General features: G+C 38.2%; 1 protein-coding gene across 3 annotated transcripts in view; it reads right to left on the reverse strand.

Annotated features, from left to right (window-relative positions):
* Positions 1-23,004, reverse strand: part of DYNC1I1 (dynein cytoplasmic 1 intermediate chain 1) — a 246,234-nt gene that overhangs the window by 169,530 nt on the left and 53,700 nt on the right. For all 3 annotated transcript variants that reach the window (XM_089531382.1, XM_089531379.1, XM_089531380.1), the window contains exon 6: positions 22,149-22,264. In XM_089531382.1, coding sequence (XP_089387508.1) covers positions 22,149-22,264 — 116 coding nt within the window. The remainder of the gene's footprint in view (positions 1-22,148; positions 22,265-23,004) is intronic.

A 23,004-nucleotide genomic window follows, 5' to 3' on the forward strand; every position in this document is an offset into this window, starting at 1 on the left:
CTCTCAGTCAACTTGGTGCCATGTAGTATTCAGCCTTGCATTTTCAAGTAATAAAAAAAGAACTGGGTTCCACTTTTCAACAGATTCCACTTTTTTGCTATCATCTGGTACCTAACCCACCAGATAAGGTGGGGCTTCTGGTACTGGCTTAGGGGATAGGATGCCCAGATTGAAATCCTAACTTGCCCAGAAAGTTCATTTGGAGTCCAAGAGAAACCAATCCAAAGCTGGTAGCCATGCTGGCCAGGGAATTTTGGAGTGGTAGTAAACAAAGAGATAATTCTGAATCAAGTAGCAGTTTAAAGCAGAGATGTGGTACTGCTGGCCAGGTTTTTGTTTTTCACATAGACATGGATCTGTTAGCATCACACAAACATCCAAGAGCTGATGGAACCAGAGCTATTCCTGGAAGAAGCACCTTTTCTCTACAGTCTGAAAAGGTTAGGTTTTGGACTAAGTCCCAGACTGCCCATCAGCATTCTGGAAGTTGCTGTTTGAAATGTAACTTTCCCAAGCTCTGATAAGCACATGGAGGTGGTTGCTCTCTCCTCTCCAATGCATGAGGGAAAATAATGTGACAAACCCTTATGCTTTGCAATGAAGAGTGTTCATATCATTTCATACTACCAACAAATTAACATGCTAGTTGCTTCTTTGGCTGTGGTAAGCATTCAGGTAGAAACAGCTTCTGATACAATCCTATTTACTGCACTAACTTTACTTAGCATGCATTCTTTCCCTCATCTGCAGGCACAAATACTGTTCCCATATTCTCATTCTACAAAAGCTATAATAACTACTTTGTGGGTTTCTAATGCTGCTTCCCCCCTCCTCTCCCTTCCAAAAAGAGATCATTTCAACAGGTCAGCCACACAGAAAGCTGTAACTGACAGTTTATACAGAGGCAAATCAATTCCCTTTCCTATTGCTTACATTTTCAAAATAACACTAAACTAAACACATCTTTTCCTATTTTGCAGCAGAATTTTAGGTTGTTTTTTTTTTAAAAAAAAATATTGACAGTGAAATTGTACCAATGATTAGAGCAACCAGTTGAATGGGATACTCCATCCTTTTATCTGGGGGGAAAATAGAGCAATTATGATCTCCCAGCGTGTTCCAAACAAGCGTACTCATCTTCAGTATTAGGGCACAACAGAAAACCAAAATGAGACTTTCAGACATCCTTTTCTTTTCCCTCTTCAGATTTTCTTTTTGGTCCAATACCTGGATTTAATGGCTAAAATGGACTTCTCCATTACTGAACAAACACAGAGGCTCTTCAGAGCCTCTGAGGTTGCTATCATGTTACTGAGACCAAATAAGTGTTAGGAAAGTAACATTTGAATTACAACACACACACACACACACACACATATACAAACATAAGCAATGAAATACATATAGTTTTCTGAACTAGCTCAGGAAAGCCTGGATAGCAGAGGTATGTGGTCCTTCACTCCAAAGCTTGTTTTCATGGCAGGGGAAGGCTGAATTGGTTTTACCTAAATCTAGAGTTTCCATCTCAAGATCCTTGACATTATACCCTCCAACATTTCACAGATGAAAACATGGACAAATGTGGCCAAGTAATAACATGGCGTAGTCAAGATGGGGAAAGGTACTAATGAGGAAGAACACACAAGGTAAGATACAATGCAGCAGTTTGCTTTTGCTTGAGATTAATGGAAAGGACAAAACTTTGTCCCTCCTCTCTTCTACATTGCACTCTATTAAATGGGTACAAAATATTTTTGTATTTGAACACAGTTTACAGCAATGGTAATAAGCTAAGGACAAAGGGGGAAACTAAGAGGAGGAGAGAGAACCTGGTACATGTGAAAGCAGGTGAAAATCTGGAATGACAAATTATTAATTGGGACTGTCCCTGCCAAATTGGGACAGGTGATATTAGTGGCTTGAACCGAGGCCTGAACTGTAAGCAGATAGCCCTGCTTTGATGAGGAAGAGATCAACAAAGTTACCTTTGGGGAGGAATCTCCCAGAATCTCCCACTCCACATGGTCATATTCCAAAAAAGTATGGATGGCCATAGTGTAAAACAGCACTTCATCTTAAAGGCTAAGCAGAGATAGATGGCCAGGGCCTGAATATTTATATTAAGGCTTTCATACTACAGTATTTGCAAAATAGAACACCTCATGCCATATATTCTTATTATACCTACAATATATTCTTATTCTGAGCTAGGTACAGATAATTGATGATACCTTGCAAGTCTGAATTCCAACCTTAGATCCTAAGGTTTGCATTCAAGACCCACTATCTCTCACATGACATTTTCATGCAGACCACAAACAGCACTGCAATTTCCTGATATGCAGTTCTTTTTCTGCACCAATGACATACAAACTCAATGAATATAACATTTGAGAATATGTGAGATGTACTTATCAAGACTTGATGTCAACCCCTGGCATCCTCAAGCAGTTGCCACAGGCTCCAGTATCTTTGCAGAAGAACTCTGTGGCACTGAAGTCTGCCTTGAACCATTCATGGGTCTGAGAATTGCCATTTCCCTCAATGTTCCTGGGGCAGCATCATTCTTGGGGAAATTAAAATGGCAGTTCTAAGACACCTGTTACTAATCACAGTTTTGCTGCTGCTACCTATTTCTACCATGTAAATTTATGGGCAATTATTGACACAGGATGTGACCACTAGAGGGTACTTTGCCAAGGGTCTCCTCAGTCCTGGGGCAGGTCCTACTGATTTCCATTTCACATCCTTTCCCTACACTTCAGCACAAAGATGATACCACGTATAGGACAAAGAAACAACAACATACAAACAACCAGTCTATTCTAATCATACTGTATTAACCAGAGCTTGTCCAAAGTTCAGTTTCTGGACTACAACCCCTAACATTTTCCCAGCCAGAGTGGCCAGTGTGAACTGTAGTTCACAATAGTAACTTTTCCAAACTGTGGTTTTAGCTATAGCTATTTAGTTATTTGTTGTTGTTGTTGTTGTTGTTGTTTCTACAGTTTCTCATTTTCTGTTTTATAACAATGTTTATATCCCACCTTTTATGCTAGGATTTCAGCATAGTGGACAAGTAAAACTAGTTAAACAGTTCAAAACAATACAAATATTTTAAATAGATGCTGCTGTCTAAACTGTTCTATGGAATCTGATTTAGCTCTGCTGAATAAGCAGATGATTACTCAGCACAGAATACATTTAAAATATCAGTTTCATTCTCCTGTTTTTACAAAGATACTCAAGAGATAACGTATTTCCATATCTGATGGGGAAGTGTAACAAATATTTTATCAGTGAAGATTTAAGATGTAAAAAGAATTGCAATTCTTCTTCTCACCCAGAAATAGTGTTTTGGGACACTGGGATATGTCACCAAAAAATCTGACAATATTTTCATAATTTGTGATTTTGGTTTAAAAAAAAATCTTGAACATTTGTACAAAGCCAACATGTTGTGCTAGAAACAGAGTACTTTGTATAACATTTAATTTCCTGTGCAAAAATGTGTTTTTTAACAAAAAATAATAATATAATTTTAGGCAAAAACAACAACAATCCCAAATGTGAAAAATCATTGAAAAATGTGCAAACATTTTCATAGCTTTGCCCAATAGGAAGAAAACTCTTCAAATTATTTTGTCCTTGCATGCAAGAATAAAAAAAGATTTACATTGGTAGTGAAGATAAGAGAAGCCAATTTCACACTTTCTGAACAATATATTTTTTTTATTCCTAGTGGCACCAATATAAATATTGCTTCTGTCTTGTTTTAAGGTCATGTTGCTTTAAAGAATATAGACACCGTTTCAACAACATGAAATATGATCATAAACAATACATCTGTCAGACACAACTATAACATACTGCTTAACACTGTTAACTTATAATATGCACCTATTATTGCTGGTTCTCTTAATGAAAGAAAATAAAGACACTGCATAAATCTTGAAACCATGTTTCACTTTTTCAGCTGCCCCTGTTGCTGTGGAACATCAAGCTAACAAGAAGTGATGCTAACAAGAAGCTAAAACCAGTGTAGCAAATGGAGCATTTAAATATATATAAACATACAGAAATTCATATATAAATAGAAAGTGGCTATTTTGGGGAAATGAGGAGATCTCAGGATAGGCATATTTCAGCTAAATATTGCTAGAATTTTCCTACATGGCAACCACTTCAGCCTTGCTTAATCAAAAAGGAGTCAAAGCTACCACTGTCACTACAGAGTGCTTGGTTGCTCTTAAAACAGTGAGTCAATACTCAGCTTTCTCTATTAAAGTTAACTAGCTGAAAGGAAAGGTGGGATCTTGGGGGCACTTTGTGATGAGGCCCTTAGGAGAAGCCTTCATTTCATCTTTCTTGGTGAGAAGGGATAAGGAGGGGTGAGGGGATATCTATCATGGAAAACAGGGTCAAATAGCTCTGCTTGACTCACCAGAGTTAGAAAAATTCAGAGGACCTGTTCATAATACAGGCTGAGTCTCTTATCCGGAATTCCAAATTCCAAAATACTCCAAGAATCCATAATTTTTTTCATGGGTGGTTGAGTTAGTGATACCTTTGCTATCTGATGGTTCAGTTACCCACACTTTGTTTCATGTACAAAATTATTAAAAAGTATTATGTGTGGTTTTGTCTGCCTGTCTGAGCCATAGTTCCAAGACCTAAACACCTGACACTTGGTTTGCATACCAAAGGACTCTTATGAGTATGTACCTGGAAGGTTTTTGGCCTTTTAAATGCAGTAGTCTGAATAATGGACACTGGGCCCTTTGTATCACTGAGGTTTTCTTCTCAGACCTCTGTGGATACAAAATCCATGGATGCTCAAGTTCCATTAATATACAATGGTGTAATAAAATAGTGTCCCTTATATACAATGGAAAAATCAAAGTTTGATTTTTGGATTGTTCAAAAAATAGATATATTTTCAAGCTTTAAATGATTGAATCCATATATATGGAGGACCAACTGTAACTTTACCAAAGTATTTTAAGCTTACAGTGCCATCTTTAGTCATTAGGTGACAGATTTTCTTAACCAGTTGATTGGTTTGCAGTCAATACAGTTTCAAGGCAGGAGAGAGTAGTCCAAAAACATAGTTATAGTTTCTCCCTGCTGTGGGCCAGCCTTCATGAACAGAGAGCAGACAGGTCTCTTCCCTGTGGGGCTCTAGGGATGCATGATCACAAGAAGCAGACCCACATGCTCCAATAACTATGGTTTCATTCAGACAGATTGGACACAGGTTATCTCCTTCCTTGGAGGTCTTTAAACAGAGACTGGATGGCCATCTGTCGGGGATGATTTGATTGAGAGTTCCTGCATAGCAGAATGGGGTTGGACTGGATGGCCCTTGCGGTCTCTTCCACCTCTATGATTCTATGATCAATTGCACAATCTTATTTGACAGCTTCTGCATATTAGAATAAGAACTATATCAACCTGTGCAAAGACAGGCATTTTCACTAATGAGCAATAAAACTAATACAGTTTCAAAAATGATCATTTTAATTGTCCAAAGCATGGGATTTATTTATCTTAGGATAGTGAACCTCATTCTGGTGTTGCAAAAAAGCCAAGTCTGATTATTAATTTTGTCTTCTGAATTATTATATGGGGGTTGGGGGTGGTGGTTTAAGGCCATTTCCTCCCTTCCTGGACCTTGAAGGAATTCACCTCTTCTGCCCCCAACACACACTTCCAAATTTTCCTGGTGGATGCTTCCCAAATGCCAAATTGCACACACACACACATACACAGAGAGAGGCTGTGGGAAGAGCAATTTACCATTTAAGCATCATTTCTCCAAAGGACATGTTTATATACCTTCCAACATTTCACAAGATGAAAACTGGGACCCTTGTGGACAAGCAACATCACAATGTGTTTAAGATGACAAAAGAATGAGGGAGAATACATAAAAGAGTCTGCAGCACTCTGCTTTTGCCTGAGCGTACTGAGAAGGGCAAGACTTTGCCCCTCCTCTCCTCTCCTCTCCTTCTGGATTTGAGTGCCATGGGATGGGGGAGTCCATGCAGCAGCTTGACTGTACATTGCCACCTCTGAGAAAACTGAGGCATGTTTGAGCATCTAGCTTGAAAACCTAGATGGTAATGTGCTTTGTATGACCCAGAAACTGTGTTTTGGCATCAACAAAGAATACATCTCTTTCTCTTTGAAGAATAATCTATAAGTTCAACTCTCTTCACTGCTCTCTGGTCCAATCTACTACAATATGCAACACTCTTTTTAAAATGCTTGCCAATGGTTCGTGTTCAATCCAAAGCAATGAAAACTATTTTGCGTGCAAATATGCAACTTCAATGGATTTCTGGGCCTGATTGATAAATTGCACGAGGAACAAGGCCATTGAAGGTCAGACTCTGGTCTTGGCAAATGTTAAAGCATGCCTACAATCCAATCTGAATGCTCACTGTGCCTGGCAAAATGGGCGGCCTAAACTGTACTGGCTGATGTGCTAGGAAAACATGACAGAATAAAATGTTACAGTGGTGTTGTGGGAGTGTTACTCCTTTCCTGAAGGCAGACAAGACCACAAATATTTAGAATTGGAATACAAGGGGGAAAGGAAAGAAACAACGTTTGATTATCTTGGGACTCGTTACTGCAACATGTTTTACCACATGTTTTTTAATAATATTCACTGGGCTTTTAATAATCTTCCAATAATAATCTTCCAATCCTTGATGGCTGAGCAGTATAGAAAAAAAAGAACTATATTTTATCATAGTTTTTTAAAAATAAATCTGAAATAGTATGCTTAGTTAAATTATAACTACAAGGGATATAATATTTTAGGCTACCTCCTAATAATGATTTTTTTTTCTGTTCTGAGAAGGAGTATATAAATCACCAAACAGACAATCCATGCAATTTAGATTTTCAAAATGATCAAGTTTTCCAATTGCATACCACACAGCAAAACAGCTGAATTGCTGCCACAGTACAGTGGTTTAATTGTTCTCTAGATTTTGATTTGCTCCATCAGCAGACTTACACAATGGTCTCTTCCAGACAGGTTTTTATTGTGCAGTAACCCTGCTCCACTGATGGAATTTTATAGGGGCATCAGACAATATCTGTGACTGCCATTTGTAATCCTCCCATCTATCACAACATGGCTTCTTTCCACAGAAAACCCATTAAAGGCAAGATCATCAGACTGGCATGACTGCATAACATCTTTTGATTGGTACCACTAGGTGCCATCTGTTTGGAAGTACCGTCATGCACTACAAATGAATGACTTTACACAGAGGATGTTCCACGTGTGTTGTTCGTTTATGTTATTCGGAGCCAATGGCTGAACTCAAGCAAACGAAAGTTGTAATCCTGCTATGCATGCTCTCCTGGGAGAACATGCTGACTCTAACATTGTCCACAGTAAGACTTGCTACTGCATAAAACATTCTACAAAAACATTATACTGGAAATGTGATTGAAACTACCACATCAGATGGATGGCTCAACTCCTGGTTTTTTTGGTTTTTTTAGTGTTGCCAGAATTTGAAGACAAAATAGGAAAAAGTCAAAATGTATGACATTCAGAGCTGACAGTCAGGAAGTAGCTATTAACAAACTTCTATTCTACCTAAATAACCCAAAAATACAGGATGCTTTTGGTATTTTGTTCAGCCTTTCGGCCTTGTTCAGACTCAAGACCATTCTGGAGTTGGGAATTGTTTTCTGGAGTAGGGATAGACATTTCACTGAACTCGATAATCTCAACAAAAGTAATATTTTCACAACTCCTGCAACTAGGGACCTTTTCACACTACAGAAGTATAGCACTATGATTCCACTTTAACTGCCACAGCTGCATCCTATGGAATCCTGGGTTTTGCAGTTTTGTGAAGCACTAGATCTCTCTGGTTAAGAATTCTAAATAACCCTCCTTAAACTACAAATCCACAGATACCATACAATACTGCCATGGGTGTTCAAGTGGAATCATAGCATTATAATTCTGCAGTGTGCAAGGGCCCTTGCTGTGAGAAAATGCGTATCTCATCTGTAGCATTTTGCATACAGTTGGCCCTCCATTTTCGTGGGGGATCCGTTCCAGACATACACACACACGCAAAAACAGAGACTTGCATGGATTCAAGCCCCATGTGAATTTCATTGTGGAAAACAGTAGTGTGATATGGTAGAAAGATGGGGGAGAAACACAGGCAGAATTTGTAAAAACACATGCCTAGTCTGGAAACAGTCCATGCCATATATATTCCGTGAGGACAGAGCAACCTATTCCCAATAAATAATCACCCCAAAATACAATTCAGAGTACATGCAAAACTTGCTAGAACATATTGTGGCATTGTTAAAAGTGAAAATATTCAGAAGCTCAACATGTCTAGCCAACTTTACCAAAAAATAATAATGATGAAGTCAAAGGGGATTCTGGTGTCTCTCTCGTGTCTCCCTCCCTGATAGGCAAAACCTGAACATAAGGGGAGAGGCAATGAGATTTGAAGGCCCGGTGCGTTTTCTAAATAAATACAAAAGCCAGGGCCCTTAGCAGGTGGCCAGGTTTGATATTCAAATCATTAACATTTTACATGTGGCATTTTCATTAGGGGGGAAGGTTACTGCATGATGGACAATCTGTATATATTTGCAGATGTGGCGTGCATGGAAGTCAAACCTTGCAAAGGAGTATAATTTGAAGCAATCTCCTTGCTCGAGAATAGCTGAAGGCAATGTCCAATCAAAGTACTGTCAGTGCTCTGCCCAGCGAATAAATGAGTTGCTTTGACAGGAAATTCCAACAGCAATTTTAATTCTGATCAGGCTTCAGGAAGTGGAAAGAATAAAAACACATCAATTATAGTGACAGGAAGTTTTAAATCACATGGCAAGCAGCTGCTGCAAAAGGGACCCATCTGCCAAATTTGTTAAGTAAAGGGGTGGTTGTTGGCTTTCGTTTTTGCTTTGTTTTGTTTCTTCGGTGTGATCAAACTTTAGCATCCAAATCTGATAGGGTGACGCAACTCCCCAACTGTGATTTCACACACACACACCCCAGGGCAAAAGGAAAGAAAGTAATGCAGCAAAAATGTGTGTCATTTTTTTAAAAACATGTCATGCAAACTAATGTACATATAGCCATCACATTAAAAATGCACAGCTGCCAATAGGGTGTCTGAGCCAACTCCCTTTGGAAATGGATCTTTCTTGGCTTAGAATTCTTTATAAGGGACATTTAATACTTTATACATTTGGTATATACTAAACCTTTCCACAAATATTAGTGAATGGGAAACTAAGTCATCTGCTATAAACCTCTCACTATACAGTTATGTATATTGGTACTCTTCTTTTTTTTTAATTTCCTAGTGTCAAATTCTTGCATCAACAAAATCTGGTTCACGTTTCTTACAGTCAAACTTCCACCCAAGCGCTTGATTAAAGCCAGTTTCTGCAGGGAGATGGGAGGAAAGAGAGATTAAGGAAGTGGCTTGTTTTCCTGCTACTGTTTTAAAGCAGTATGGGGGAATTCTTGTACTCATTTCAGAACAAATCCTTCAACTGACACAAACAACTCAGTCCTCAGATAATGGAAAGCTATTATGTCTTTTCATTTTGTTGTTGATGTCTTCTTTGCCATGTTATTGTGTTTTGTATTTTGTGTATATATGTATGTTATGTTTTTGGTATATGTGTTTTATAAATAAACAAATTAAAAAAAAAAAAAACAACTCAGTCCCAGCATTGTGTAACATTTAAACCACCAGATCTTTAGTTTGGTTATGTAATGTTTGCTGTAAAAGTTAAAACTATTTGCTAAATGGCTGTAGCTCCTTCTCATACAATGGCAGCTGTGTAATTTTGTCCAAAGCAAATATGGGCATGATCCAGTCACATTAATTATTTTGAAACCTATGGACTTCAGTGGAAGACAGAAGAATATGCTTGATCCGTTCCCAGGAGGCACTAAACTTTGATTGGTTCATGCTTTCCTTTTGACAACAAACAGTCTAAACAGACATTGTAACACCATAGCAAGGGATTACTTGCATGCTGATTCTTTTTTAGAGTGTTCATCCAGCCACAATTTTTACATTTCTTGATGGACAGGAACAAAATGACTTTTCCCTCTTGCACTGGACATAGTTTGGTCACCACAGTGACAAAAGATTCTTAATTCTTGATGATGTAATGTGACGGGCATTGCCAAAGGCGATGCTGTTTTATTACTACAACCATGATTTAAAAACCATGTGTAATAATCTGCCAATACCTCTGGTCTTCCACATCAGTAGTCAGTCCTCAAAGGCCTGCTGAAATAAAAGTCTTTACCTTCCTAAGGAACCAGTCTAAACACTCTAGGAAGAGTGTTCCAGAGCATGGGAGCACCCACTGAGAAGGCCCTCTCCTGTGTTCCCACCAGATGTGCCTGTGAAGTGATGAGACAGAAAGAAGGAATTCCCCAGAAGATCTCAAGACATGAGTGGGCTCATATATGGAGATAACCATATAGGACTTTATAGGTCATCACCAACACTTTGAATCATTCCAAGCAATGGACCGGCAGCCAGAAGAGCTATTGTAACAAGGGAGTTGTGTCTTCCCTGTAGCCAGCCTCACTGCAACTATTTGGACCAGAGGAAGTTTCAAAGGCATCCCCATTTAAGCATATTACAGTAATCCAAACAGCATGTGACTAAAGCATATATCAACTTAGCCAGTTCATGGCAAATATTATAATTAATATAAAATTTAAATTTCAAATGGACTTTCCTTATTACAAAAGGACTAGGAGTTCTTTATTGAAGTACTGAATAAAGAGCTCTCAGGTAAGCCATCATCTGAGAGCCAGTATAGTGTAGTGGTTTGAGCACTGGACTCTGGAGACCAGAGGTCAAATCCCTGCTCATACATGGAAATCCACGGGGTGATCTTGGGCAAATCACAGTCTCTCAACGTCAGAGAAAAGCAAAGGCAAATCCCCTCTGAACAAATCTTTCCAAGAAAACCCAGTGATTGGTTCTGAAATAACTTTAAGGCGGCGGTGGCAGCGGCAGCAGCAGCAGCAACAACAACAACAACGTCATCACCTAATTATCAATATTTCTGACATCTGGATGACTTTTCTTAATATTCTCTGCTTCATTCCAGCAAAATAACCTAAAGATCCTGCTTTCATTAATAGAGAGAAATCTTTCAGCTATGTTACATCTGATGATAATTTCTGGAGGATCACTATCAATATCCACACAATATAAGCAACTTTTATATTCAACATGTATGGGCTCAATGTAGTTCTTTGTCCTACTTTCCAAATTATATTTAAAATACATATCCAAAGTTTATTACAATTTCTTTCTGGTTTGTAATAGACAAGGCAACATAAAAATGGTTTTTCAGTTCCCCAAAACTGTTTTGAACATATTGATTGCTCCATTTGATACATCCTCAGCTTGCAGGGATAGGGTTTTGTTTTTTTCCTCCCTCCAAATGAACATCCTTTGTTTTACCAGTGAATCATTCTTCTGACCTAAACTAGTCTTCTATGTGTTCTCTCTCTTTACTCATGGTCCACCATTATCACTGATCCAGTCTAAATCACAGTTCCTTGTGGCTGCATTTTCACCCCTCGGAGACTCGGCGTACTCATCACATGTTTGGAAACACTTATGGCAGCATTTTAATATCACAAGTCTAGATTGCACAAATGCCCCATGCCAACCTTCAGTCCAGAACCTTGAAAAGTTGTTTCCAGATACTAGCTGGAGGATTGTGAGAGCTGATGTCCAAAAAGTAACTGTTCCATGCTCTGGTATACCCAGCCATGTGAAGGACATGCAGGATGTCTTGGGAATTCTTCTGTGCACTTTCCACTGTGATTTTGAACATTATGGGATGGGGGAATCTAACCCCATTAGGAAACCTAAGTTATCATTGTTCTCAAGCCTTCCAAAAGTTTCTTTCCATCTATAATGAAATTTTCCTTCGGTCATATTTCTAGTATTGCTGTAACTTAAAATTTCAGGCAAGCATTTAGAAATTTACTTTAGGCATCCAAAGAAAAGAGGCAGGCAGAGAAAAGTTACCAAATGAATAAGCAAATGGAATATATAAAAATTCTAGGTGTGAATTATTTTTATGTCTCACTCTCTACAATGCTAGAAATTTGGGGACTGCAGAAAAATTTCATGGGCAAGCAATACCTTCATTTTGCTGCTACATAGCATTGGCCCTGGACTACAACTTCCATTAGACCCTGCAGGCATAGTCAGTGGTGAATCAGAACTACATTCCGGTAATGTCTGGAGAGCCACAAATTGCCCATTCCTATTGCAAGCCTTTGCAATATACTGCTATGTTATTAATATCTAATAGCCTTCACTGTCTAGGATGGGATTAACTATGGGATTGAGTCTGATTAATGCAAATACAATCGAATAATTATTAATGGTGAGAGCTACTCAATAGATTGAGTTTTCAGATTCACACACACATGAATGGAAGTTGGTGGGATAGAACAGGGGTAAAATGAGATTAGAAATGCAGCCTGGAATGCAACGTTCTGCTAGCTACCATATTCTGCCTATCAGTCTTGTTAATACAGGTCCATAAAATGTCTTTGTTTCCTATGAGGAATGTGTTTCTGCACATTTTATACTGTAGTCCAGCTGAGAGTTCACACCTTCCTTTAGGAAAAATGAAAAATTTAACTTTCACTGCTTTTTCTATGGGTGTTTCATTGGCTAATAAATCCAGTGTGAATTAGACTCATACATACATTTCATCTTTGTTGGTTTCTCTTTGTTAATTAGCCACTTTGCACAATGCATTAAAGGCGTAAAAAGAAGTCTTTCTGTACTAGTCTGCTTGAATTTCCTCCCATTTACTGTTTAAAGTGAAGCATGCCATGACATTATCCCAAGAGTTTCTGGCCCTCTTTCATTTGTAGCAGGACCCAAAACGTATTTACTTATACATACACACATTTCACATCACTGAACATAATGGGACTAATTTGCAGACACATGTCCATAGGAGTGCCTTCTTAAAGCCTGCTAAAGTTTTAGCCTTAAGTTTATTAGGATCTGCAATACACACTGTCTATAGTATAGAGGCTGTATTCCTTGTTATTCCATGCTATCCTAATGCAAGCGTGAAATCTAGGGCTATAGCTATAAGAGGGCAAAATGAGAATGTTGCCCTCCCCCCCAAAAAAGAAGAATTTTACCTCCTCACAGTCCCCAAATTTCTAGCATTTCAATAACTGAAAGCTTCAGTTTGAGCATTTAGAAATACAGTTTAGGCATCCAAAGAAAAGAGGCAGGCACAGTTACCAAGGGAATGCAAACCCAACAAATATAAGAGTTCTAGGTGTGAACAATTTTCAACGTCTCGCTTTCTCCAAAGCTAGACATTTGGGGATTGAATGAGTATTTCATTGAAGGGGAATTCTTTTTTGGAGAGCAATGTCCTCATTTTGCCCCTCTCCCACATACATTCTGGTGGGGACCTCATTCCATCCATAACTGATTTCAATAGCACTATTATACCCAGAGGTTGGAAGTAGAGAGTTAAAAGACAAGCAACCACCTCTAACTAGTTACATTTATAGGATAATAAGACTGTGACAAAGCCACATTCAAAACTAACAGAATAAGTAAGAATGAAATAACCAACACTTTCCTAGTTATTTTTTAAAAAGTTATTTTTAAAGAGAACTTTACCAGGATTTTTTCAAGATTTACACCATTCTCCTATAATTATAAATAGTAAATGATAATAAAAATTTTGTTTATATTTTCCCACCTCTCCCAGGTGGATCGAGGCGGGATTACAACCCAGTGTCAATACGCAATATACAAGCTCAATCACAATATTAAAAACCATAATGAAATACAATAAAATACTATTTAATCAACAATTTAAACGACTCTATCAAAAGCAAGTAAGGTTGAAGAGTTTTTTGTTCTGTCAAAAAATAACAGGAAGTAATAGAAAAGAAGTAAGATGTGCAACAAATCACACAATGTTGAGAGGCAGTGTGATGTAGTGGTTTGAATGTTACATAAGGACTCTGGAGAACAGGGTTTGATTCCCTACTTGGCTATGGAAACCCATTGGGTGACCCTGGGTAAGTCACACTCTCTCAGGAGAAGGCAAAGGCAAGCCACCTCTGAACAAATCTTGCCAAGAAAATTCCATGATAGGTCTACCTTGGGGTTGTCATAAGTCAGAAACAACTTGAAGGCACACAACAACAACAATGAATAATGTCAGTGGGCTATTTTTCCAATGCTGTAATGAGTAACAATGGAAAATGTTTTTAAAAAGTAACTTTCCAAGCTTTGACTGTACCATTTTGCAAACCAACAACATAAAAATGGCAGGAAAAGGTGAAATTACTTGTTTTTAAAAAGATTTTTAGTCCCCTCCACCAGCATTGGGTTTTTTGGAACATGACTGCAGATTTCACCTGATGAAGATTCGAAATTCATTTTGGAAGTATGGAACTGTAAAATCCATTGAAGTAGATTCCAGAAACATCCCTAGAATCTGATACAATAAATGTTTTGATTCTGACAGCTGGTAAGATCTGTGTCCTGTTTGCCCAAAAAGTAGCTGTTGGTGATAATATATTTAACTGATTTGTACACTCTTTATAAAATAATCCACCAACTGTGATATACATGGAAAACAACCTAGGGCTACTAGGGAGGAGGTTGAAACATATCTCATATAAAACACATCATTATGCATTAACGAAACTTTCCTTCATCCAAGAATGGCAAAGCAGCTGGAGTTTTACTTCAGGAACCACATAAAGTTTTAATTAAATTCATTAAAAATTCTCTGTCTCTTGGCAACTTGAAGGGGTGGAGCAGATACAAATATTTTAACAATGGCCAAAACACAATCCAGTTTGTCAGAACTAATAACAATACCAACGCCTTTGGTTGCATGGAGAGAGTTTGGGGGGAAAGAGTTCAAGAATTACGACGAGTATCATGTTTACTGTGTAAAATATAAAATTATTGCAAGATGTGGCCAGCCCTGAAAGGGTCTGCTATTCAGTAAACTGATATAAAGGAGCTATTAATGATCATGGCATACTTTTCAGCTGACATAACTGATCAGAAATGCAAAGGACCATTTGGACACCATTTGTCATAAAGAGAAGGACATGGTAATAAACCTTAATTGTTATTCATAGTCTGTGTCCTGTGGCAAAGATTCACAGGAACTGAACCTTTTATGTTAAGCACAAATCTGCTAGGATGGCATTTTCCCACTGTCACCAGGAGCAGAGGTGTCCATTATTTTTAAGTGTCCAGGACAGTGAAGGATCATGCAGTTAAAGCAACCAGCAATGACTGGAAACCTTTAGCTCTAGCGCTTCTGGGGTTTTTAAAACATAAATTTGTGTAATTGGTCAAAGATCCATAAAGGTTTAGAATACATAACTGTATGTGTCTGTGTACTTTAACAAAGAAGGGGAGGATTACTGAAACCAGCCATTATTATAAACATCCATCTCTATCCCAGGCTCTCCAACACTTCACAGATGACAACTGGGGCTGCATTCACACTGCACAAATAATCCAGTTCGACACCATTTTAACTGCCAAGACTCAATGCTGCCAAAAATGCTGAGAGGTGATGTCCAGAACAGTAAAGTCTCAAAACTCTTTGTAAGCCTGGCCATAGGCAGGTGATTTCACTAGTAAACCTGATCCATAAAAAACCCAGAAAAATCATCATCAAAATATGTCAGAAATGGTTGCGCAAAAAACATATCCAACTATTTAATGTAAAAATTTTATCTCTTTCTTATTGGAGATGCCTGATTAAAAAAATAAAAAGTTTCCTAGCAAGAATTCTCAATAAGGGGCTGCCTTGATACAGTTTGGTCTTTTGCCATATCTGAAACATTAACTTATATTTAAGACTGCACGGGGAAGAAATAAACAAAGAAGAATTTGTAGAACTACAGTCACCATTTTTCTTCTGTGATTTGACTTTTCACAGATGAAATCCAGGACCAAGCAACATCAGACGGTGGTCAAGATGGTAAAAGTTATCAATAAGAAAAACAAAGAAGTTGGAGGAGGCTGCAGAAGTTTGCCTTTGCCAACGTTTACAGGAAAAGGCAATATTGCACCTCTTCCTCTCCTGCTTCCCGTTTATTGAATTGAGTGCATACTACTTTTACACATACAATTCAGTTTACAGCAACTGAAGTAAGCTGATGTAAAAAGATGGAAAGAGGGGAGAAGAGGGAGAAACCAGGTCATTTTAAAATCAGCTGAAAAATTGGGACAACAGTGGATTAATGGGACTGTCCCTGACAAATCAGGATGGTTGGGGGGTATGCTGATAAATCAACTGGAGTTTTTGGAATGATACAATTTAACACAACAGGCCTAAATTCTATTGTTAAGTCCTTACCAGACACACTACCAAATCAATTGGATTTACCTACACATTGACTTATCATTTAACAATTGAATCAGCAGGTCTATCCCTAACTAGAGCCAACGAACAGGATTCAAGCAGGAATTTATAATTGAAAAGGATCACCATGAGCAGCATCTGGAATTGATGTAAACATGCTAAATGGAAGATATGTAAGACTCTGATAGTTGACTGTATAAATTCAGTTACTTGTTGATGGTGGATAGTGTGTTGCATTTTGAAGTATAGGTGTTACTAGAATATATAAATCCAAGATGTACAGCACAGTTGGTTTCCAGATTGTTTTTCTCTTTTCCTATTACATGCATATTAATTGTATTAATTTTACATTCCTGTTACAAAACACTGTTATAAATCTTGAATTTTTAAGTCCTTGTTAAAACTGGATTGATTGAAACTTTAATGAAGGGGAGGAAACCCACAAATTGTGGGTTCTTTGTATATGATGAAGTGTGTGTCAGGTATGAAAGGGAGTCTCCACTTTCACTTTGACCATTCCAGTTCTGGCTGTTCTGTTAATGAGCTAATAAAATGAAACTATTAAGCCTCTGTAGAACACTAGGACTATTTCCTTAAGCTCTCTCTTAGCTATAGATCTCATACATCTGAGCAGAAGGATATAAGCCTTTTCAGCTGGCTCAGCTGCACATATTCATTTCTCCTAATGATAGCATTAAGGACATGAATTGATCAAGAATGAGGGCTAAGAGATGCTTATTCCTTTCTTTGGGTCGTACCTTCCAAGTCACCTATCTAAAATCAGAGCTGAAAAGAAAGTCAGAAGGAAGTTCTAACCAGAGATGGCACTGAGGTCTAGAATACAAATTTGCTAATTTCAATTACAAGAAATGTCAATTTCCCTTGAAAGGTATTTCCAATCTTTGAAAGAAATTTTGGGCACTGTGCTTCTCTCACAGCAGGCACTAGAGTGCACAGAAAGCACAATGCTTCAATCACTCCAGTGGTAGCCAGTTAGATTCCAGGCAAAGTTCAAAGTGCTGGTTATTACCTTTAAAGCCCTCCTTGGTTTGGGTCCAGGTTATACACAGGGTTACCAATTGGTCAGCAAAATCTAAGTCACCACCACCACCACCACCACAAGAATTGTCCCAGACTACTATTGTCTCATTTCTGAAGGATAATGAACTGAAACATGCAGGTTAATGTTCTGGAGATAAAGAAGTGCTCCAGATACTGGAACTTATTGCACCATCACTGGTGCCCGACTTTCCTCTTCCTAATTTGACGCTAATTCAGAAGTTCGGCTGATTTTATCACACCGATTTTGGTCTCAAAACGGCTTACCATTGCCTCCAGGTCTAAATTCAGGCCCTGTATGTCGCTTCATCAGTCATTTTTTCCAATTCCAAAGTTTCCAATTTGGAAAAAATGGCCACTGAAGCAATTTACGGAGCCCGAATTCAGCACTGGAGGCAATAGGAAGCCATTTTGAGATAAAAGTCCATGCAATAAAATCAGCATAACGTCCAAGTTTGCATCAAATTCAGTAGATGTAAGTCAGGCACCAGAGACGGTGCAATAAACTCCTAAACTGCTCTCAAAGAGACAGCTATAGGATCACCTACACAGAGCCCTGAATACTCTTGAGAGGCCCAGCCCAAGTTTTCTTGCAGAATGAAGTTAAGAAAGCACCTATTGAACAGAGATTCCATACCCTCCAGCTGTCTTGAGTTAACTGAGTACAAATTATATTTGCACACTAAACTCTGTTTACGGCAAGTATACAGAAGACAAAGTAATAAAGTGGGAGGAGGGGAGAGAAACTTGAACATTTTAAAAGCTGCTGAGATTCTGAAACTTGCAGTCCAAAAAAAAAAAAAAAAGATGCATTGTTGTTGTTTTTAATTATGCAAAATCTTGTGCCTCCATATTATTGTAGATCAGGACCAACAATATATTTTCAACATTTATCTGGGTATCAATATCCCACCTCTACCATGAAATCAAAATTCTGGCCAGCTTACAATACACACACATCACAACAATGATCTACAACATAGCTATAAAATAAAGAGCTAAATAAAAAAAAATCAGAAAATATCAAGGAAAAAAGTATTAACAGACAAAAAACATACTCTCTCAAAACTCAATTATAATCTAAATGTTGCTTGTATGTACAGTAGTCATGAATGTGAAGAAATCTGCCTGCAATATTTGCTTAACATGCCTGTGTGTGGGATGTCAAAAAATGTGTTCATTTATACTGTGCAAGAACTGTTAAACATGTAAGCTGTTGATGGGTTGGATATACTGCAAAGAAAGAAAAAGCGCTGCTACCCAGCTGGTATTCTATTTACATACAGGTGTCATGATGCTCATCTTCAAATACACAGCTCAATGCTGGGTTCAGATGTCAGGATATGAGGATGAGGGCAAAAGCACAGCGGCAAGGACTTGCAGTTAGTTAGATGACCCTGAGGTCGAGGCCATTAACTCTTTCATTTGGGGCCGATTGTCACCAGGTGTCTCAGCAGCTCACTTGATTTAATGTTATGAAATGGGACGCCAGGCTTAAAGATTGGATTGATAACCACACGGTGGGGAGGCTGAATCTGCTCCCCAGGACATAATGCCAGAGCTCTCTTATGGAAAAAGTGAACACCATTCCCTAGCAGAAAAACAGAAGAGCCCCATCAATGAGGAGGCAGTGGGTGGAAGCTCTTGGAGGGTCCCTATTGAGCCTGGCCAAGCAGTCCACCTGCAAGAAGATTAAATCAAGCCGCTGCCTGTACCGAGAACAGTATTGGAGTGCTGCTGAGCAGGCAGAAACCTCAGAATTCATTTTTGAAAACAACTTGCTGTCACACTCAATTTGAATTGGGTTTACCAGAAAGGAAGACCACTGTAATGTGATACATACTAAGCCAGAGGGATACTTCAATCCGCACCACTAGTGAATGCACCTGAGACAACCAGGCCTGCTTCCACAGTTGGGGAAGAAATTTTTTTTAAATAACTCCCCAAAACCATTGTTGTTATTTTGGTTTAAACTGTCTTTTTAAATTGTTGTTGTTTAAACCAGTTTGGGTTTTTGTTTGTTTGTTTATGTTTTGCATTAATGTGGAGGACAACACCAATATAGGACCATATCAGAAAATTAAGTAGCAAAATGCAATTCAGATGTTACAGCCACCAGCTTAAATAATAATTGTTCTTTTAAAAAATGTGCTTTTAAAGCAAGTTGTTTTGGTTGAACTTACATCAATTGAAGGATTTGTTTCTGAATGGCATTTCGTGCACTATAAACTAAAGGGATTAAAAAGAAGCAACTGACACTATTTATTTATTTATTTCATTTCTATGCCACTTTTCTCCCAGAAAGGGCCCCAAGGTGGTTCAATAATGGTCTAACAATGAACAACTGCCAAAAAATTGTTAAAGTTTAAAATTTAAATTCACAACAGTCATGGTTGTTCAGTAAAAGGGTTGGAAAATAGCAATAATAGCCATACTTTTAAAAAAGAAAAAGAAAAATCAATCTAAAAAACCAGGAGTTTTTTTTAAAAGTGATTTGGTTTAAACCAACCATGCCTGCTTCCCTCTTAAGATCTTTCCAAGGCCTCCCTTTACTGTTTCACTTCATTCTTGAGGGCCATCAGATTATATTGTTTTGATATTTGAAGTTGTTTTCTTAAGTGTTAGTCATTACAAAATTCTTTTCTTTAATATGGATAGGAACATATTTGTCTTTGCTCATATTCAGGCATGTAGCTTGGACTACAAAATGAAGATATTGCTTCCCAAATAAGAATTCTGATACACACACACACACACACATGTATGACATTTTCCTTCCATCCCCAAATTTCTAGTATCACAGTTCAGGCATCTAAAGAAAAGTGGAAGGCAGAATAACGAAGAGAATACAAACAGCAAATAGAAGGAATCCAAGTGTGAATGCTTTTCAGTGTCTCACTCTGCAATGCTAGAAACTGGGGACCTGAAGAAAAAAATAATTGGGGGGACAGAAAGTTCTTATTTGGGAGTGCAATGCTTTCATTGTCCCCAAAGCTACATCCCAATCATATTTGCATTGCAAATTGCTATAAGGATAAGCCCTATGTAAACATTCAAACCTACACATGGAAGAGCAAAAGGTGTAGAGAAGTGGAACCCATCTCTTGATGTTCCTATATGTTGTTGTTCCTGTTGTCGTTATGTACCTTAAGGTCATTTCTGACTTATGTTGACCATAAGGCAAACCTATCGCAGGAACTTCTTGGCAAGATTTGTTTAGAAGGGGTTTATCATTGCCTTCCTCTGAGGGAGAGTGTGGGACTTGCCCAAGATCATGTCCATGCCCATGTCCATGTCCAAGTGGCAATTTAAACCCTGGTCTTCCGGTGTCCAACACTGAAACCACTGGACCACACTAGTTCTATATACACAACTTCCCCAAAAAATGATTTTTCCACATTTAGTACTATATTGAAGTACTAAATATGTACCACAATACTACAGTACTGTATAGGGGGTGATTGTAAGCACTTTTGAGTGAACATGGCTTCTCTGAACATTAAGTCTAAATCCAATGGTTCATCACAATTTGAGCAGACCTACTGAATCAAAGAGATTTACATAAGTGCTGACTCCCCATTTAACAATCCAGTGCATCTAGCCGGGACTGTTTAATCAGTACTGGCCATTTCATCACAGCAAGACAATACCTTGAGAATTCTCTAACCTTTCAAAAAAAAATCTCTCCTGTAACAGAAGGCAACATCATGGTTTCATGGTGTATACAAAACTAGCTTGTTTTTCTCTTTTCAAAGCTAAGTACATGCAATCTCTCTCTCTCTCTCTCTCTCTCTCTCTCTCTCCCACACACACACACAAAGAGAGAGTACACACACTACAAGATGCACAAACAGATCATAGAAACATAAACAAACCATCAAATCCTATGACATTTACAGCAAAGCACCAATTATCACATTTTCCAATTTTGTGTGCATTCCACACACAAAAAATGTGGAAATATTCTCCAAGATAAAAAAAGAAGAACCATATTTTACAGTATCTCTACTCAAAGAGTATAAACATTCAGCATTTTTGTTTACTACAAAAGCACCAATAAAGTCCAGATTCCACAGTCAAGCATAGACTTTTTTATTTAGTGTCATTTTTAGTTATACCACTAGAGGGTACTCTTCGTAAATTTCTGAAGTACAGATATTTAAAACTCCTTTTTGAAAGGACACTCAATATTTGGAAAGGGGTAAATACACTTGTGGCATCTATGAAGGCAATTTGTATTGTAACATTCCAGTCAATACCATGACTGCAATCTTTCCCAAAATTTCTCAGTACTTTCCAAAGGTAGCCCCATGCTCATCATGTTAGTCTAATCCATGCACAGATTACTGAACATGGATGACTGTGGCTGGCACATCAGCCAATGCTGCAAAGAAGTATCACTGCCATCCATGCCACCTGCACATCCAATGGGAGCACTGGGTCAAGGAATATATACCAAACAGAAGACTTTATCTTTATCTTTTGGGAGGAAAGTGTATGAATTGAATAACCAATAAAACAGATCTCTAGCATTCCACTTTAAATTGAAAGGACAGCTTTTTTTTCCTTCCAGGAAGATTTTCTTCAGATGTCAAAATGCTTTCAGAAAATATAAGCAACAGTTGCTAATTTACCTTCAGCCCGATGAGTGTCCAGGGGTGTTTGAGTCTCCTTGGAGTATGAAACCACTTCCCGAGGCAAGAAATCCACCTGGGTCACTTTTGACACACCTAGCTTGTGCAGACGGCGGCTGGAACAAACAAATACACAATAATTAGCTGAGCATTCAAGTGTATGTACAGAATACCCTATGGGTTTAGTCCCTCTAGGAATGATTCCCTTCCACACACACACACACCATTGGTTTTGTCTTCTCTCAAGAGACGGTGAGAAGATCGATACAGGACTCCGAAGAATGTTTTTTGCACTCTTTTCTGCTTTGCAACTTTTTCCCCATCTAGCTGTAAGTGAAACTTGGGTAATACTACCACTTGCACTGCTTACATGTTATCCAAAATTTTCCCTTTATTCATAGGTCTGTTGGTATAGATCAAAGTTAATACACCTTCTAAATCAGACCAGGCAACATTGGTGGGACAAAAAGCCAATTCTCTGCCCCAAGACACCTTGAGGACCACATAAACTTCAAAAATGCTCCCAAACAAATAAATAAATCAGAAGGTCCTGGAAGCCTTTTTCTGATTTTCAAAAACATGTATTGTTGGGTGTTAAATAGGATCAGGGGGGCTGTAATTTATTTAAGAGGCTTCTAAGAAAGATTATTTGCCTTTCTTTTTGAGAGTGAAATGATGGCTTGGGGAGGACACAGGGGGTCAAGGGACACAAAAACAGCCTTGGAGGGTCACATATGGCATCAAGAATCAAACATAGGAATCTAAATAATTAAATACAGCCCATTCTGATGATGAGCAGTGTTTGAAGCACATCACTACTGCTGCTTTTGCTGCTAGAGTTTTTCTATTTGAAGAA

The sequence above is a fragment of the Sceloporus occidentalis genome, unplaced genomic scaffold (genome assembly GCF_023333645.1).
Source record: "Sceloporus occidentalis isolate IW3139 unplaced genomic scaffold, rSceOcc1.0.p SCAF_7, whole genome shotgun sequence".
Classification (NCBI taxonomy): Eukaryota; Metazoa; Chordata; class Lepidosauria; order Squamata; family Phrynosomatidae; genus Sceloporus; species Sceloporus occidentalis.